Raw genomic sequence first — 19,738 nt, 5'->3', positions numbered from 1 at the left:
TACTTGCATAACTTTTGTTTGAGATTCTAAATCGCCTTTTGAGTCTACATACTTTAATTTCCTCAGAGAAACAATTTGGAGGTTATTCTATATAAAGTTCTTTAGAGTGAAAATGTCTTAATCTACTTCATATGTATATATGTATCTTTTGGTGACTAATCTTGCTTTTTAGTGATTACTTTTTCTATTCGGGAGATATTTAATTATGAATACATATTAACAAGATATCAAGTGTACATTAGTCAAACGATGGATAATTCGTATGTGTTTTGTGCCAAGAATGAATATCTCCTCATCCATGGCTTGCTTCTAATGTCAATCTCTAAGTATGACTTGGTAATCTTCATATAAGTAACATAATAAACTTGAAAAAGATGCACTTAGATTTTTACTGGAAATAAGGATGCATGGTGTTAGTACAATTACCTTATCTCTAACAATAGGTAAATCAATATCTAATGGTGGATCTACAAGTGAAATCGTTAGTGGTTGTTGAGAATTTGAATATGCTCCTCCATATGCTGATGATACACTTGTCATAGAGGAGTATAGATGATTTTGGTGGAGGGATGAATATGACTAGTGGAAATAGTAGTATGGTTTCAAAGGTGAATGTAGAAGTGTTTTAAAAAATATAATGTTATTTTAAAAGATCTAACATCAACAAAAGTGTAGGAGTTATAAGACTCTTGATCATAACATCACTTGTAGTGCTTTTTGGTGTGATAGTTTTTAATGAAGATATAATGAGTAAATTTTTGGCTAATTTTGTTATGTCCAACGTTTAGAAGGTGAAGCCTAAATAAAAAAAAAAAAAAAAATTCAATGGTATAGAGAAAACAACTTGATTAGAATAAAGACATAAGAGTATTTTAGCATTGAGTCTAAAAGACAATACACAGTTTATGAGATAACATGAGGTGAATACCTTAGCTCCCCAATATTACTTTGATACACACACGAGTCATCATGGTGCATGCAATATCAAATAGTGTTATTTGTATATTTGACAATGCTATTTTCTAAGACATTTAAGTGCATGTACGTTGGTGAATGGCACATTATGAAACATAAAAGATTAAATGTTGATTGCACACATTCAAGAACATTACTAGAGGGTAAAATTTTAATTGATGTAGAAAATTATGTTTTTAATCTCGTAATAAAACTTTTTGAATGCATCAAGAGCTTAGTTAATGAGGGTGGGACATTGATAACAAATTTTAAATTTTAATACAAAGGGTTGATCAAGTCAACAATGTCATTGGTATCATCTTATATTTATGGTAGAATAGGGGCCAATGGAGAATTATTCATTTAATTAGTAGCATATTAAATTTATAACCTCTAGCAATCTTCCTTAGTGTTCACATATCTTAAATAACACAATGGGTATTGGATTGAGGGTTATACAACAATTCAATAATTTGGTAAGAGAATTAATGGATAGTATTACTTGAGGTAGAAAAAGAATATATCAACAAATCATCATCCTTCCCCTGACGAGTTGGAATAGATGAAGACTAGAAATAAGGTGTGCCTTCCATAAAGGTAACATCTATTGAAACAAGATATTTGTTAATATTAGAATAATAGCACCTATATCCTTTCTGAAGACGAGAGTAATCAAGGAAGACACACTTCAAAAATTTGGGGTCTAATTTAATAATATGCGGACGAACATCCCAAACAAAATAAGTGCTACCAAATATCCTAGGATTAATACGAGATAACGACTTATTGGGAAAATGTATTTTTAAAGGGATCTCACTATCAAGAACAAAGGATGACATGCGGTTAATGAGAAAACATACTATAGAAACTGCATCAATCCAAAATGCTTTGGGAACATTCATTTGAAATAAAAAGGTCCGTGCAGTTTCAAAAAGATGTCCGTTCTTATGTTTTGCCACACCATTTTGGGATGCAGTATCAATACAAGAGCTTTCATGAAGCATAAAATTGAAATAAACTTAACGTATATTCTTTAGCATTATCACATCGCAAGATACGGATAGACACACCGAACTAAGTTTTAATCTCAACGTAAAATACATAAAATAGAGAAAATAACTCAGAATGATTTTTCATTAAATATAACCAAGTTACACGAGAATAATCATCCACAAAAGTAATAAAATATCAAAATTCAGGTTTAGACAAAATAGGACAAGGACCCCAAATATCAGAATGAACTCAAAAGAAATAGTAGCACGTTTATTTACTCTAGAACTCAAACTAAGACGGTGATGTTTTGCAAACTGACACGACTCACAATCTAATGACGATACCTTATTATATTGGGGACAACTTCTTGAGTAAAGGGAGAGATAGATGACCCAACCTACAATGAGTCTCGAAATGAGGAGTGACACTTGAGCAAGTAAAAGATTTTGAGAGTGATGTATCAAGAATATAGAGGCCTCCAGACTCATGTCCTTTACCAATAATCTTCTTCGTGAAAAGATCCTGAAATAAACAATGATCAAGAAAAAAATGAGATGCAACAGTTATGATTACGAGTTAGTTGGCTAACAGAATGCAAATTAAAGGATAAATTAGGTAAATGTAACACAGAGGACAGAGGAAGTAAAGACTTGAGTGATTCCTGATATTTTGAAAATTTGACAAATTCATTTGCAAAGATAAGAACTGATTTATCAGAGGCATCATTAGTGGACGCAATATGGGTTAAGTGTTTTTGTTGATTTTTGTATTGAAACTTTCTACACTCAAATTTTGTATAACCTAATTTATGACAGTTGTTGCACACAATACCACTAGAATTTGATACATGAGTTTGAAAGTCCTGTGAGCCTCCTTTATTTCCACTATGACTAGTTGATCTTCTGGGTACATAATTAGTATTGTGACTTACCAAAACACCACTAAGCAGAACAGGTATAGTACTTTCTGTATGGAGGACTAAATATATCTTGTAAAGAGAACCTCAAAACTAGAGATAACTTGTGATTTAGCAGACTCAAAATTAGGAGATAAGCTAGCAAGGAAGCTCATGATAATCATCTTCTTTTGTTGGCATTGTTGAACCTTCACATCAGGGCTAAAAGGCAGCAACATATTAAGCTTCTCATATGTCTTCTTGAACGCTATAAAATAATTGATTAAAGGTTGATCTTATTTTTCCACATGGTAAAAGGTTTTGCAAATCTCATACATGCAGGAGAGATTTCCTTTTTCAGAGTACAAATATTCTAAATAATCTATCAGTTCTTTGACAAATTCATAATGATTAATCAAACCAATTACCTTACTATCAAAGACAATTTCGAATCTGAAGGAATAAGCGAGCATCATCTCTAAGCTATGTCTTCTTTGAATCATCTTTAAGAGGATCATCAGTTAAATCACCATATTTATCAATACTCCGTAGATAAAGACGAGCATTTTTACTCCAATCCAAATAGTTCGAATCATTCAACTTATGGTCTGTGATTTTAGACATCACATCCATCATAATAGAAGACTTATTTTTAGTCATAAAACTTTATCCCAAAGGAAGTCAAATAAGAGAAGAATCCGAAGAAAGACCAACATGTAGCGGTTGATGGGTGACGAAATGAACACGGGGCCACGAGCTCGTTGGGTAGGTGCGTAGACATTTGAGGCAAATGCGAAGGGGGTTTGTGGGATATGTCAACGAACAAAAGAAGAAGAGGTGGCGGTGGTCGACTTTGTCGCACGCTGACAAGTGAAAAACAAGAGGGTAGCAGCGGCGAGGATGAAACCCTAATTTTGAATCTCTAATGCTTTGATACCATGTTACTTAAGGTGGAAAATTTTTTGAATGCATAAGAGCTTAGTTAATGAGGGTGGGACATTGATAAAAAATTTTAAATTTTGATACAAAGGGTTGATCAAGCCAACAATGCCACAGGTATCATCTTATATTTATGGTAGAATAGGAGCCAATGGAGAATTATTCGTTTAATTAGTAGAGTGTATTAAATTTATAACCTCTAGCAATCTTCCTCAGTGTTCATAGATCTTAAATAACACAGTTATTGGATTGAGGGTCACACAACAATTCAATAATTTGGTAAGATAATTAATTGATAGCAAGTTCATAGTAAACTTTCGAACATAAATAACTCTGTTTAATACACGTGGAGGTCTCGAGTGAACCTTGTTGATAAGTATGTGAGAGTGGTCCATAATAAACATAGGTGGTAAAGTGGAGAGATGAAGAGTAGAAAACAATACACAATCACCCATCATTGTGAAAAGGGACTACAGTCAAGTAATTATAGAAGCTTGGATCCATTGAAGCAGAATTTGAAGTTGAGGTTGTCAAAACAGAATGATTCTAACTGTTGTGGTTGCCTGCTGGTGTAGAATTTAGAAGATGGGGTTGTGGTGGCTTCTGTAGCCACTTTGGTAGTGGGTGGTCCTTGAAGCTTATCCAGAAAATGTCTTGATGAATGGTTTGAATGAATGTAGTAAACACAAGGAGGGTATACAATGCTCATAACCTTGTCCTCCACCTTTATGACCTGTCTATGAGTGTGGGCTGTAACTTTGGATGGAGGAGTGGTGGAACTCGTTGAGGTGGCATGAAGGACTTGTGCAAATACATTTAGTAGAGATGGTACATTAACATTGATTAATAACTGTTAGCGAGTTGCACTATGGGAATCATCTAGTCCTAAAAAGAAATTTTGCTACTTAAAATTTTCACTTGGGCACTTTAAAATCTGAGGATTTGTAGAAATCATCAGCAGCTAATTCATCCTACTTGCCATGGAGAGTAGTATAACATTCCTGCACTTAGTGACCATCTTGTTTAAAATTGAAAATATCTTCAATTACCTACATATATACCTATATACCTAGTATATGCGAAAGACATTTAGCTTGTGAGAATATCTGCAAAGGTCCTATAATTTTTTAAAAGTAAAGAAATATTATGGATGATTGAAAAGTATTAAGAAAAGAAGCAAGGTATTTAGAAAAAACTTATGACAGACTCTCGAGGGAAATCATATAGAGAATTCTAGGAAAGAAAAATATTAGTATAGCATATATTGAGACAATTAAGGATATGTATAATAATGTAATGACAAGAGTGAAAATTCTAGGCAAATTAATCGAAACGTTTCCTATAAAATAGTGTTACATTAAGGATCAACTCTAAGTTCATATTTTTTCACTAATTATGGATGAATTCATTGAACACATCTAAGATAAGTTACTATAGTGCATCTTATTTGGAGATGGCATTGATTTGGTGGATGAGACTCGTGGAATAGATACTAAATTTGAATCTTGGCGGGTGAAGTTGGAGGTTAAAAGTTATAGGTTTAGTAGAATAAAGACTATATAAAATTTAAGTTTAATAGTACACGTAACAAGACAATTATTTAGATATAAGACGACGAGTTACTTATAATTTTAATTAAAAGTTTTAAGTATCTAGGATCGCTATTAGACAAGGATGTAGGTGTTAATAGAGATGTTTTACATAGGATACAAGTAGGATGATTAAAATAAAGGAGGGCGTGTTTTTTGTGATTGTAAGATACCTTTAAAATTTAACGAGAAGTTCTACAAAACTATGGTTAGACCTACTATGTTATATGAAATTGAATATTGTCTATGAAGTGAGCATACGAGCAGAAGATGAGACCACAAAGATGAGGATGTTAAGGTAAATGTGTAAAAAAATTAGGACTGATAGGATAAGAAATGAGAACATTAGAGAGAAAGTCGGACTTACACTTATTGAGAAAACTTTGAGTGACGCATTTAAGATGATATCATATGTGCATATACAACTAATAAATGCCCCAGTTAAGCGATGTGAAATCGTGTTAAATATGCACATTAATCAAGGAAGATAGAGACCAAAGATTACTTGGTTAATAACGATAAAAGAGGAGAAGATTCATTTAAATATAGTTGATGATAATAGTAGAAGATTAAATTCAATAATGTAGGAGGATTCATATAGCTAACCTCACTCAGTAGAATAAAAACTTTGTTGTTGCTGTTGTTGTAAAGAAATATTATGGATGTGGTGACTATTGATTCCATACCATTTTGAAGCCAAGTAAAAAATAAAATCTACATTGCTGTATCTTATTGCATTATGGAGATCAAGATGCTAGATGACTATCTTTCACATAAGAGCCAATAAAAATTTCAAATGCTCGAGCTTACAAGAGATAATTGAAACTGTTAAGCTTAATGTTTGTTCCAGTAATACTATTTTGTTTAGGATTGGTGGATGCCATCACGCATTAGAAAGTAACAAGGAAAAGAGATAATAAAAGTTTAAAAGATCATCCTTTTTTATCTTCTCCCAGTTTTTTAGAACTAAAAATAATACCTAATATTTTCACCAAGCGGAAGAAATTGACAACAAGAAAGCGTGGATTAGGCACTGGGAATGGAAGTCTTTGAGCCCCAAGCACGGGAGTAGTTCGACGGATAAGATTGTGAAGTCAAGAGGTTATTGTTGTAAGCAAAGTCGTGCGGTGTCGTGGAGAGAAGTTGGTATTAGTTGCCCTCTTGTGGTGGAGCCAAGCATGCAGGGAATGTAGAAAGAAGACTTGATCTTGTCTATGCGTGTGAATGGAGTTGGAGACAAGGATGAGTTTGCAATCTAGGAGGGATTCTACTCAAGTGGTTATGATGGTGAAACTTTCCATTTTTTGCAACTGAATATAATTGAAGTGGTGATTTCGTTGGGTATTTGACAATGATGCTAATGGGATGGATTAATTTTGATTGATACTTGGTCGAGAGTAGAAATTTTATTGAATATTTAGAGAGGATACTTGTATAAACTTAAGACTAAGTTTAAGAATTGGTAGATTGTAATATGGAAAAAGTTTATTCTTTGTGACAAATACAATACGTTCTCAAAAGAAAATATAGTTTGTTCTAAAACATTAAGCAAGTCGATATAAATCTAAAATTTCAATTGTCACCACAACATCAAAACACCATATAATATAAGATACCAACCGATTACAACTCTACAAGTGCACATAACTAGGAAATCAAAACTTAAATCCAACATAACTAAATGTAGTACTGAAAACATAGGTACTTCATTTGGCCCACCACATACCATCTATGTATGACTACTTATGTAGTTCCCGTCCCTAGTTTTAGAATTTCGAGGCCACCAAAGTAAAACGAGTGTAAAGTACATCATTAGAATAAACATGTTTGTTAAGAGCCTAATCAATACAAAGGAAGTTCGGACAACACAATAATAAGAAGCATTAACTAACATATGTTTTATAATTTCATAGAAAATAAACCTCCATCAACAATATAATATATTAACTAACAAATACAATCACACTAGGTAGCATAGAAAATACAACAATCAAGTTTTTATCCCATTAAGTGGGGTTGGTTATATGGATCCTCCTACACCATTGAGCTCTATCTCTTAATATATCATCATCTACATCTAAATAAATTTTATCCTGTTTTATTGTTAATAAGTCTTTTTTGGTTTCCCTCTTCCTCTATTAATGAGTGTATTTGTAATGCATCATATTAGCTAATTGGGGTATTTATTGGACACCTAAGTATCTAATTGGGGCATTTATTGGACACCTAAGTATATGCCCATACCATCTTAAATATGTCTTGTCCTATCCATCTTCATATGTTCGCACATCCACCTTAACATCCTTATCTCCGTCTCTCATATTTTGCTTGTGTGCTTGCTTTATAACTCAACAATCAACTTCATATAACATAGCATGTCTAACTACCATTTTGTAAAACTTTTCTTTAAACTTAAGAGGTTACTTATGATCACAAAGAACACATAATGCTCTCTTTTATTTCAACCATCCCACTTGTATCTTCACTTATAGGCTTTCAAAGCAAGTACCAAAATGAATAAATTGTTTGTGAAAGGTTGATACTTGCCCAAAGCTTGTTTATATGCACTTGAGATACATATATATATATATATAAATAAATGCTTGAACATTAGTGACTTCAACACATTAATGGTCATGAACAAAGCTCATGGATAGTTCATGAAAAAAAACTAGAAAATGCATTCCATCAACATTTTGAAAGGAAGAAGAGGATATGTGATTGCATAGGTAGATTTTTAAGAAGGTGTTTATCACCTTGAGATTTGCGTTTATCATTGAAACTCTTGAACCAACAAATATTCCAAGCACGACAAGCAATTTTATAATGGATTCAATAATCACACTTTCTCTTTAGGTCCTTTGAAGTGGAGAAGCCCCATGAATATATATATCCAAGGGAATATCTTGATGTCAATCTCTATTTTCTACCCTTATCTTGTTTTGGTTGCCAAGATGTCCATTTCATTTATAGACATATTTTTCACATTGACTTGGAGATTCATTTGAGATATTGCAAAGTTATTGGCATAGCTTCTCAATACAATGTTAGATTTTGCATAAATAGATCAACCATGCCAATTGAAAATGAAGATATCTAGACTTTCATCTATGTTATCTATATTTGGGTATTAGCATCCTGTACAAATGTGAATCCAAGTGACTGGCATAGATATTTCTAAAACATTGTACACATGATCACTACAAATGTCAAGTGGCTAGTTTGAGTGTAGGTGGTCTAAGTGCAGGCTCTAACATAGGTATAGAGGGGATGATGAAGAGTCCAAGTGAGCTTACCATTGTTCGACAAATTAGTTCCCCGATTGGTTGATTATAACGTGTATTAATGATAAACTTCGTATCCTCTTTTAACTGAAGAATTTGATTTAAATCTAATCACATCTCACCTAAAGATTCATGACATACTTGGTATATAGTGGAAAGAAAATTTTGGCATGCCACTTCGATGAGGTCATCATAAATTGATGTCACTTTAATTCTAACCATGCCATGCACTTGTTTACTATATGAGAATATAATCAAGTTGCAGAAGAGAATATAATCAAGGATTTGTCAATGCATCATATTTTCTGATTTTGTCATGATTTTCTTTATTTTGTGTTTCTCTATTCACAATCTCTCTATATTTGTCTTTGAATTGTTAAAAAGAAAAACATTTTTATGTATAATCTTACTTTCGTTACATTATCATTTCCAGTCTAAGAAAATAGTTGAAAACAATTTTGACAAGCTTCCCTTTCATGGGCTCGGGAAAGATTATTCATCAACTTGGTGGAAGGCTCTTGCTGCTCAACTTATGACCCATGGTATTGGAATTTGAGCTCCAGTTTCTTTTTTTTTATTATAAATATAGTACTTTGTTTCTCCACAAAATTGTTTCTTATTTGTTTGACATTTGTGAATTGTGGAGGTTATTTACTTATCATACAACAATCTTAACTCCCTACCAAAATAACTTCAGGATCCACACATTGCCTTATTTGTTCTCCAGTGAGGTTCCCTTGTCCATATCTCTTAACAAATTTTTGCAGTGAGTCAGGTTTGGATACACATCTCTCCTCCTTCCAAAGTTTCCTCTCTTGCTCTACTGTAGAGCAAAAAAACATAGCATCTTGGGAGAGGGGGATTCATCCATTCCTTTTGCTTCTTCTATATCTACTCCTATATTTTACCACTAACTTCCTTTCTTCTCCCTTTTGTTTCTCACATCTATGTTTCTTCAATTTGTTTACTACTATTTGCATAGTCCTCTTCTTTCTTTCTTTCAATGCTTACTGCTACTTTCTTCAATCTATTACTTACTGCTTTGTGCACCACTTCAAGGAGAAACCCGCTTGAAATATTTGCCTCTTAGAGCTTTATCTCTTCCTTTGGTTCCAGCTTCATCCCAATACCTTGTTAAATGTTTTTTTTTGCCCCTCCATTTGTTCATCATGTGCCACCACATGTGCCATTGCAAGAAGCTCAGTCAATAGATTTATCTCCTAGTCTCACTTTATCTTTTCTCTTATCATCTCTCCTTATTGGTGTACTGATTGAAGTTTTTTTTTTTTGTCTACATGCCCTTCCATGTATTCTAAAATTTTGCTTAATTATGTTTCCTTCTTAATGATCATGTCTTAGTTTATGGTTTTTATTTGTAAGAACTTTCTAGTTTATATAATAAGGTGAACTGAGATAGTATCTATGTTTTAACTTGGGGTGGTAGAGGTATCATAGGTTATTAAGTTAATAGTGTTTTCAGTATTTTGTTTAATCGCAAATTGATATTTGAGTGTTGTTATCTGTACTATATATCATGTAAGAGGTATGATAAACTACCAAATTGAGCCGAAACTCACATAAAAAATTCCGAAAAAATTAATAAAAATGAGGATAGCTATCTTTCTCATACATGGAATAAGTGATCTCATATATAAAATTGATAAGGGAAAATTTTCTTAACTGAATTTGATTAATACATAAAGATGATGTACTTTTATAGACTCAACCCTAATCAAAGTAGGAAAGAAGTTCCATTAATTGGAAAGGCAATGATCCCATTAAACTACTATTAAATTAAAAGATATTCCTATTAAACTGAAATACCATCTTGTTCACACTAAAATAGAACAATTATTAAATTTAATTACAATTCAAAATCAAAATATGAAATTCAAATAAATGTCTTTTCCTTGTTTGAATTGTTCTCCATTGAGAAGAACTCAATTCCGGACAACTTGCCAACATCTTTTTTTTTCTTGGGTCATATTCAAAGGTAGAGAATAATTGCTACAGATTCTACACAATGGTTCTTGATAACTTTTTTGATTTGGATGTTTTTTCAATATGTAAGAAATCGATGCACTGTGTTCCACGTTCTACGTCTTGACTTCATTTCCTTCTCATTTGGTCATTCTTCTAATAAATAAGAAAATATCTCAATTTATCATAGGATGAGGGTGATGTTCACACTTGCACTGCAAGCCATGTAGCATGAAAGGGGTAATAGTGAGGATGAATCTGTATAAGCACAACTTGTGACAAAATCAATGTACATGCTTAAATTGAACATTCTCCTAACAAATTAGTATATTGTCAAGGTTAAAATTGAACACATGCTTAAATAATTTGACAAAATAAATAAACAAATTAAATTTCCTTAAAGTGACTAAAGAGATTAGATATAAATGTTTCTATAGTAGGTGATATATGACAATATGAATCATGAATGCAAGATCATGATTGGCTACATCACTTGATACAGAATAATAATTGTTTCTTATTATAATTTTGTTTTAAGTTTTAGTATATATTTTCTTATGTGCATAATAGAGCTCTCAATTTGGTGAATAGAAATTAACAAAAAACAACATGTAGTTTGATGATTATTAGAGTTACAACTATTAAAAGACAATAGCAACATCTTAATTGATTTACCAATTTAAAATTAATGTCTTGCGTTCCTATTTCGTTATGTTTGTTTTGCTTAATTTTCTTCTTTGGCTTTTCTGGTAATATGAACTAGCTATAATTTGTAAGAATATGTTTTGGTCTGTATCTTGCTAATTATTCTCTTAAGGGCTTTACTAAGAACTATAGTCCTTCTAAGGTTTCATTACTAAGGGCCTATCAAAGGTGTCATGACATTGTCTAAACACAATGCGTAAAATCAGATAAATAACCAACAAATTAAAAATACAAGGGAATGCCAATGTTGATGTTTTAAAAAATATTTATGTGAATGGTGAATAAACTGAATATGAAACTATATATTTTTTTTCTTTTATATTTTTATGAATGATGATATATTTGACTTTTATGTGAAATTAATTAAATGTAGATGATTTAAATTTATTAACAAAATAAACAAAAATAATTTTAAAAGAAAGATTACAATTTCACTGAAATTATGTCTCTTTTCAATGTTAAATATGCAATGATGATTGAATCTTGACCCATTGATATGAGAGCTATTTTCTTCTTAATCAACATGCAATTGTTATTTGGTCTTGGGTGAAGCCAGGCAATACCACACATAGAGCAGGGGCCAACTGGTCAACATTTACCTCCTCACAGATGGCATTTGTGGGTCGTAATGTTGTCAGTGGGCTCAATTGGAGGAGTTGTTGACTAGGTCGCAAGGAGATCTCCTCTTGTTGAACATGCAATAGTTATTTAAAAACTTGTCAACGCTGGGGGCTTGCTCGTGCTCACGAGCAAGCGTGTGATTGACTTCTGGTTGATGGTTTGACAAACAAATTTGACTGCTTCAAAGGTCGACAACGGTTGTTGGTGGGAGGATTTTCATGAGAAACCTTTAGGTGGAGGTAGTCACGTGAAACAATAGAAAAATGAGAAGGGTGTTCAATAGTGTCAACATAGGAGATGAGGAAGACAAACGAAAGTAAGCAACAACTTGCAACAAGAAGAATGAGATGCTGGCTTTGTCTTCCTTGTGGTTTTAGATCTGTGTGATTATGGTCGATTAATGTATGAATCTCTGCTGAGAGGAGGGCGTGATGGAAGACTTGGTGGCTGTGTAGATGTCTAACGCATGGAGGTGGTAGATAGGTGGAATTGTTTATCTATTCCAGCAGCGGATGAGTAGTAGGTGCAGAGAAGGTACGAATAAATGGATGTGCAAAAGGCGTAGAAGATTTTGTGGAAGATGGAATATAAAACACCAAAATGAATTTGACTCTGATATAAAATTGATGCAGCACCAAACCAAAACTCACACAAGACAATTATGAATAGAGCACAAGAATAACTATCTCACCTAAAGAACAAGAGATTTGACACAATCAATGAGGGAAAATTTATTAACTGAAGATGATCAATACATCAAGACAACACTTTTTGTAGACTTAACTCTAACTAAATTAAGAAAGGAATACTACTAATTAGGAAGACAACAATTCTATTAAACTACTACCAAATTAAAAGATACCAGCTTCTTGACATCAAAATAAAATAATAACAAATTTAATTGCAATTTAAAATAAAAATTCCAAATTGAAATCAATGCCTTTTCCTTTTTTTGCATCAGTGTGTCCATGAATACAACAACCTGTACAATATTCATTTTCCCTAATCTAATAGTACATGTATGATTTGGGCCACTATGAGAACATTATGTGGGAGATACCCGTTAGTTATCATATGTAATTGTAGTTTTATTTTGACTTGACTTGATAAACCAGTTGATATAGCTGGGCTTTGAGAAACTGACCTGAATGATATTGGCAGGTTTTATCAAGGAGAATATTGTTGATGTTTACAGAACTATTAGGTAAAATTTTGATTCCTACTTCACAACTTTATTTTGTTTGCCCACTATAAGATAATGACGATCTGAAGGATAATTTGTTTTAAATCAATTCAGCAAGTTTGTATTGGAAATAATTTGCAGTGTTTCTCCTATTGGTTTGCAATTCCTCTCATCAAATACTGTGGATCAGACACTAATTTTACCCTTAACAACTGAGATGATTGATGAGGAAGAGCATGGATCTCAGCAAAAGTTGCATGTGAAGAGTTCTTGGAGGTAATCTTTTTTCCTTCCAAAATGAGATTGCTACTTTTGGTTTATATGGGCAAAAAGTTAGAACCTATCTATTCTTTTAGAAATTAGTAAATTATTAGTGGATTTGTCAGAATGTGGCTTGGTTGGTGTCATGGTGCTATTGACTGGGATATCTCATCACAGTATGCTTCAACTCTTATTTGGAATCAGATACATCATCTTGTATGTTATTGAATTCTATTTAAATGTGCATTGCCAGTAAGAAAATTTTAGTCACTCTTGGACCTCTTTGAACTCAAACATTTGCAGCTTCTTTATTTGGCAGCATTGTGCATCAGAATGCACATTATATATATTCACAATTTCAAAACTGTAGGATCGTTTATTTCACACTTTCCTGTTTACTCCAATTGTACAGTAGAAATCAAGTTATGGTTTATTACCTCATTAATGTCTAACTCAGGCCATTTTTTTTTATTTCACTGTTCAACAGGTTGAAGCAACGCTGTTCTCCATCCTTTTAGATGTCAGTTCAGACTTGCAAAACAAGATGGAATTGCTCCATAAGTTAACTAGTTGATGATTACTGCAGTTTTGTTTAACTTGTGATTTTGCTATGGTTGTAACTTTATTTCACGTGTGATGTTATTGGACTTTTTACAAACTCTGTTCACTTCTGCAAAGGTGGATGATCGGCCCTACGACCATCTGTGAGGAGATACTTTTGGTTACGACGTAAGGGTATTGCCTGACTTCATCAGAATTCGAACATTTGCCCTCTTCTATTTGCTGCGTCGTAACCAACTCACCTATTGACAAAACTCTGGCTTATACAATAGGTATGCTCTGTGGTGATGAGACAATTAAAAGATTGACAAAAGGCTGGCAAGAGCAAGGTTTGATGGTGTTAACCAGGTTCATTGACTATTTCTCCTTGAGAAATATATCTCAAGGACTGAATTCTTGTGTGCTTGTATCATTTTTTAGAATTTCATGATAGTTTTCAAGAAGAAAATAGACATCCTCATTTATAAATTAATTCCCTGTAATAAAATCAAAACTCAGTCATACCTTGTACTGTATGCATCAATTATACAGATTACTCACCAAAAAAATCATGGTTGTTTCTTATGGAAAATTTAACAAGTGACACATGCACAAAATGATTCTTTACAGTCAAGATTGCATTTGGATCATTGAAGGATGAACTCAACATGCCAATGAAATAAAAATCAAAACTCTTTCATAAATTGATAGTGAAATCTCTGGTTGTTTTTGGTGGCATGCTTAACAAGTATTATAATTACAAAAAGGTTCTTACCAACACAAGATTTACATTTGGACCACAAACGCATGAACTGAACATGTCTGAAATAATTTGGCAAAGAAGTTTTCCATTATTTTCAATCTTATCATACTTAGGGGTACAAACACCGCACCGTCTAAAAGTTATAGGAAGTATGATGCTAATCTGCCGGCCCCATGTTGCTTTTGGGAGCTTTTTGACCATAATATATCCTCACCAGCAGACCTTGTATTTGTTTGTGTTGTGGATGCTTGATTGTGCCACTACCATGTTAGCTGGGTATCTGTCCTAGAGGGACAAACCAGCAACGTGATTCTGTCATTCAGTTCCAGAGTAAAGTCTATATAATTCTATATGCTTAGGAGATATTGAATTCTTCTTCTAGCAAGTTCACAAGCCAATTGGCGTGACTTTTCCCTTGTAGAGAAATGCTTGTTAGCTAGACCTTGGAGCCGTCCAAACCAGACATGGCTCGGAACCATAACCAGGTCAACGTGCTAGTTATCCATTGATCTGGTTAAATGGGTTCAACCTTTAACCAACCTATCTAGAGACAGGCTAGTTAAGGGTTGAGTCCTAATTTAACCGGTGATTCAAACTGTCGGTTAAGTGTCTATTTATTTATTTATTTTTTAAAATTTTATTTTAAATTTTTTAAATTACTTAATAATATTTTAATGATATTAATGGTGCAATTCAATATAAATTAACTCATTTTCTTAAAATTTTTTAATGTGAAACTATTGTATATTTCCATTAAGTCAATTTTTTTAATTTGCTTTAAAATGTGTGACTATTATATGTTTGACTTATAAATTTGTTTATATAATTCTAACTCTCTTAATATATTCAATAATAAATTTACTAAGTCATATAATTTATTCAATAATAAAATTAGATATAATGAAGATTATCATTGAATATAAAAAATTAATCAAATCATATTAAAATATAATAATATTAATATTAGATAAAAGATTATTAATATAAAAAATGGTTCACGGTTTAGTATAATATTATTCTAGATCTACTTGGCTTTTGACTTTTTGGAAGCGCAAATACTATTTGATAATTGAACAAAAGTTATAAAAATAATAAAAGGAATGTAATTTTTAAATGACAAATTAGAAGATTTTAATATCTAAGGAAGCAACGAACTACAGTCATTTTAATTTTCTTATTCCTCAAGTGGATAGATAGACAATTTAAATAAATACATATTTTTTTTAATTTTATTTTGCACATTTATAAATTTATAAGTATTTTTTTTAAAATTAAAATATTAATAATATTTTTGAACCGTCGTAAATCGTAAACTAAACCGTGACTGGAGGCTTTGAATCGTGATCAGCGGTTTTGAACCGTGAACCATAATCGTAATCGTCTTGGATGGTAAGCTTAATGGTTGATATTCTTAGAACTATTGAACTCACGGTTTTGAACCGTTGAATTATTGATTCCAAATTGTGATCAGGTCTATTGTTAGCCCTTGTCACTATAATAATCTAGACTGTTCACTTAAAATTGTCACACATTATTGAAACTTCAAGATGTTAGTAGTTATGTTCATGCATGCCAATTAATACTCAAAGCATCATGAATGTTTTCCTTTTCTGTATGCATTTCTTCTTGGACATCTAATTCTAGATTTCCATGTAGGATTTTCTAACCAGGTATGGTGATGAGTTTATTAGTCAAATCATTAAGTTGTCACAAGAACTGGGTCTCCAAACCTATTGTGAAGGAACTCCTCAAATTCAAGCCACTTTGAGCAAAAAGATCAACCCAAATATGGAGAAAATTTGACTCCAGCCATAGCTGATGCATGGAATATGTGGCAGCACAATGGAATATCATTTTCTGAAGTTGCTGTAAATTTTTAACTTCTTACTATTTTAAAGATGTTTTTCCTCTATGAATGGAAAATAATCTTTAATTATTGTTCAGGAATTGGTGAGAGAATCAGGTCCTATAAAACAGAAGACAGTTATTTCATATGTCCTTGGATGTGAACTTAATTGGCCTCGGTTCTGTATGGAAACAGGACTAACACTTGAGATTGTCTCCCAAATTCGCTGTGCTATCAAAAAAGTTGGTGCCAAAGATAGGTTAATTAAAGCCCATCAAAGAGGAACTACCTGAAAATGTGAGGACTTAATCTTTACGTATGAAATTTACATATTCTTGATGTTTCTTATAGTTATTAGAGTTATTATGTGCTGCATGGTGGATTTAGTCTCACATTAATATTTTAGGTTTAGAGTTTCTGTTGCGTCCTATATATCTAGATATAACAGATGTCTCTTACAATAACAATCAATATAGTTATAGTTTAACCCAACCCATTTAACATGTTGTTATTGCCATCTCTTCTAGATTAAGATTTCAAGAATGTTCCCTCAAGGGATAGGCTGTCCATTTCAATGAGATGGCAGTGATCTCCTTTCCTTTCATCCATGCCTACTCCCTGCAAAGCCCACTGCAGTCCCTCCCTAGTCCTACTTGGTGAAACATTTTCTTTTTCTTGATATCAACTTACTCGTCTCAGACACCATCATGCAGTTTTTGCTTGTTCTAATCTCAAACAGAGAATTCTTCTAATTATTCCTTCAACCTATGATATTATATATGTATTTTTAGAAAGTTATTTAATTAGAACAAGTAAATTTTCATTTTATTTAGAATAAGCGATAGTTATCAGAATTAGTCATTTGAATTATTAACAAGGCCTATTTTAGATGTCTATAAATAAATATGTAGCTTTTTGGCTAAGAAGAGTAATAAATCAATGTGTTAATCTTTATGAATTAAGAGCCTCTTGGCTATTGGAGGATGATTCCCTTCACCTCAAAGTGATTATTCCCTTCCCCTTTTCTTTGATTTCCTACGTGATAGGATGTGAGTTTAGTATTGAAGAGGGGTTCTTCACCACTGCTAGTTATCGTTGCGCTCCATTGCCGTCACCACTACCATCCCTAACACAATCATTATCATCATCTTATAACACTAACTATCCATTACTAGCATCAAGATTTCACATATCTACAAATTAAAGGTCTTATAAAACATTAAAAAAAAATTTGTATTGGAGAAGTAGAGATCCTACTGAATGAGATTTTTTCTTGTACATGGCAGGCATGCTAGATGATTCGAAGGTAGAGATAGTTTCTCTCCATCTAGAAGTGAAGACATTATGATGGTATCAATTATTTGAGTCATGTCATGGATCCACAACATAGGAGAAGTTTGTAGCTGATCTTCTCACCTATTTCATGTTTTGAGAATATGAGAACGCAAGTAAGGAGTTATCTGAAATTCAGAACACTACAATCACTTTCATCAACTTTTTAACTAAACTTGTGATTGGCACGGTAAAAGTTGCATTGCTCTTTGCATGATTGCAAGAAAAGATCTTTGAAGAATAATGGAGAAAAATTAAAATTATGAATAATCCATTGCCTGTCATGATTCATGATAATACAAGTTTTAGAATTGGAAAAAAAAACTAGTGGAAATTAGAGAAAAAGAACAAATAACAAGATATTGACAATCCATATGAGAATCTAAACCATTGATAATGGTTAGAAGAATTTATCTATTATCACAATACCTATATTTGAAGCCACTGCATTAAATCTTTGTGAGCCTCTTTCATCTACAATAATCTCTACTTTCATCATTCAAGAGAACAATGCAACAATAGTAATTTCCTTGGAGTGACACTATATAACTCATTACTTAAAAAAGAAAGTATCATGAGAAGTCTTGGTGTACTAGCTATTGCTCAATGAAGGCATAGTGTAGAATATTTGTCATAACTCAACGAGGACTTATGCAAGACAAAGCAAAGGAAGATTCAATGCAAAAGCCACTCTTACAAAAGTTGTAAGTATTTGCATGCTTATAAACTGTCAACAAAGACCTAACACAATACACCTCATCATCAAAGGAACTCTAGTCATATCCATTCAGACTTAGAGGAAGAATCATAAAGTGTACTTGTCTATCATAACTTTATGTCTCAATCGATCCATAATAAGATCAGATTTCATGCAAGTCATTAAAAGAAAAAGAAGAAAGAAAAGAGATCACCCTTGAGGATAAAATTATTTTGTAGGTTGGTGGAATGATACTACTAAAAAAGAGAATTATTGAAATTACTTCATTAACAAATAACTATTTGTTAAACCACAAGTGTTTGAGCCACGATAGTTTGATGTGTTGTCAAATGAGTTTAAATTAGGCCTTGTTATTTCTGATGTATGTGTCTATATATGTAGGAACTTAAGAGAGCATACAGATATTTGATGGCTAAGGGTCCTACGGAGTACGGTGAAGAGTGGTATGGGACACTCGAGAGATTGGAAAGGATGAAGAGCATCAGAGACAACAAGACCTTGATAGAAGACGCAAGCGAGTGAGAAGGATAACATGGGAAGAGAGCCGACAAGCTTGGTGCATTTGAGGTACGAAAAGATGTGAAAGAATACTCCGATAGAGCGAAAAAATGGCACGGGAATGAGCATCTGAGGGACAAGAAGTCGAGAGTAAGCCTGTGCAAGGTAAGCTAGTAAGAAGCGATGAGTGGACTTATATTCAGTATGAGGGTAGAACTCAATTATAGGTGAACTCCAATGTAGTCGACTGAGTTCGAAGGTTTGGGCAATCAGAAAAAGGTTTTTGGTTGATCGAATTGGTCGATTTTATTGACCAATGTATAGGATAATCATTATTTGCCTGCAGGTTATCGTTGGAGAGACATCAATTGATCGAACATCAAGATCGGGTGACTAGAAGCCACATGGAAGCTAATCTAGTAGTGTGGATTCAATGTAAGTGAGATTGGGAGATCAGAGTATGTGATCGAGCTAACAAATAACACATAGAGGAAGATCTAAGAACAATTATCTGAAGCTAACCAAGTTTCAATTGATCGAAATGGTGATTGGGCGCTTGAAAGGATGCCGCGTTAGCAAAGGGATGAGAGAAGACTGTCTTGTGGATAAGATTGACTGCCACATTTGCATTTTCTGA

The 19,738-nt window shown here is 32.8% G+C and overlaps 1 protein-coding gene across 1 annotated transcript in view; it reads left to right on the top strand.

Moving 5' to 3' along the window:
* LOC141829673 (uncharacterized) overlaps positions 1–14,029 on the top strand; it is an 88,993-nt gene extending 74,964 nt beyond the window's left edge. Inside the window, 6 exon segments of the mRNA XM_074717199.1 lie at positions 9,088–9,196; positions 13,122–13,164; positions 13,285–13,394; positions 13,397–13,419; positions 13,892–13,925; positions 13,928–14,029. Of these exon segments, the coding sequence (XP_074573300.1) occupies positions 9,088–9,196; positions 13,122–13,164; positions 13,285–13,394; positions 13,397–13,419; positions 13,892–13,925; positions 13,928–13,965 (357 nt within the window). The 3' untranslated portion in view covers positions 13,966–14,029.
* The last annotated feature ends 5,709 nt before the right edge of the window (positions 14,030–19,738 follow it).

Source organism: Curcuma longa, chromosome 5 (genome assembly GCF_044706935.1).
Source record: "Curcuma longa cultivar G26 ecotype Majalengka, Jawa Barat chromosome 5, ITB_CL_G26_1.1, whole genome shotgun sequence".
Taxonomy (NCBI): Eukaryota; Viridiplantae; Streptophyta; class Magnoliopsida; order Zingiberales; family Zingiberaceae; genus Curcuma; species Curcuma longa.
The sequence above is the reverse complement of the archived record's forward strand: the minus strand, read 5'-3'. Positions and strand labels throughout refer to the sequence as shown.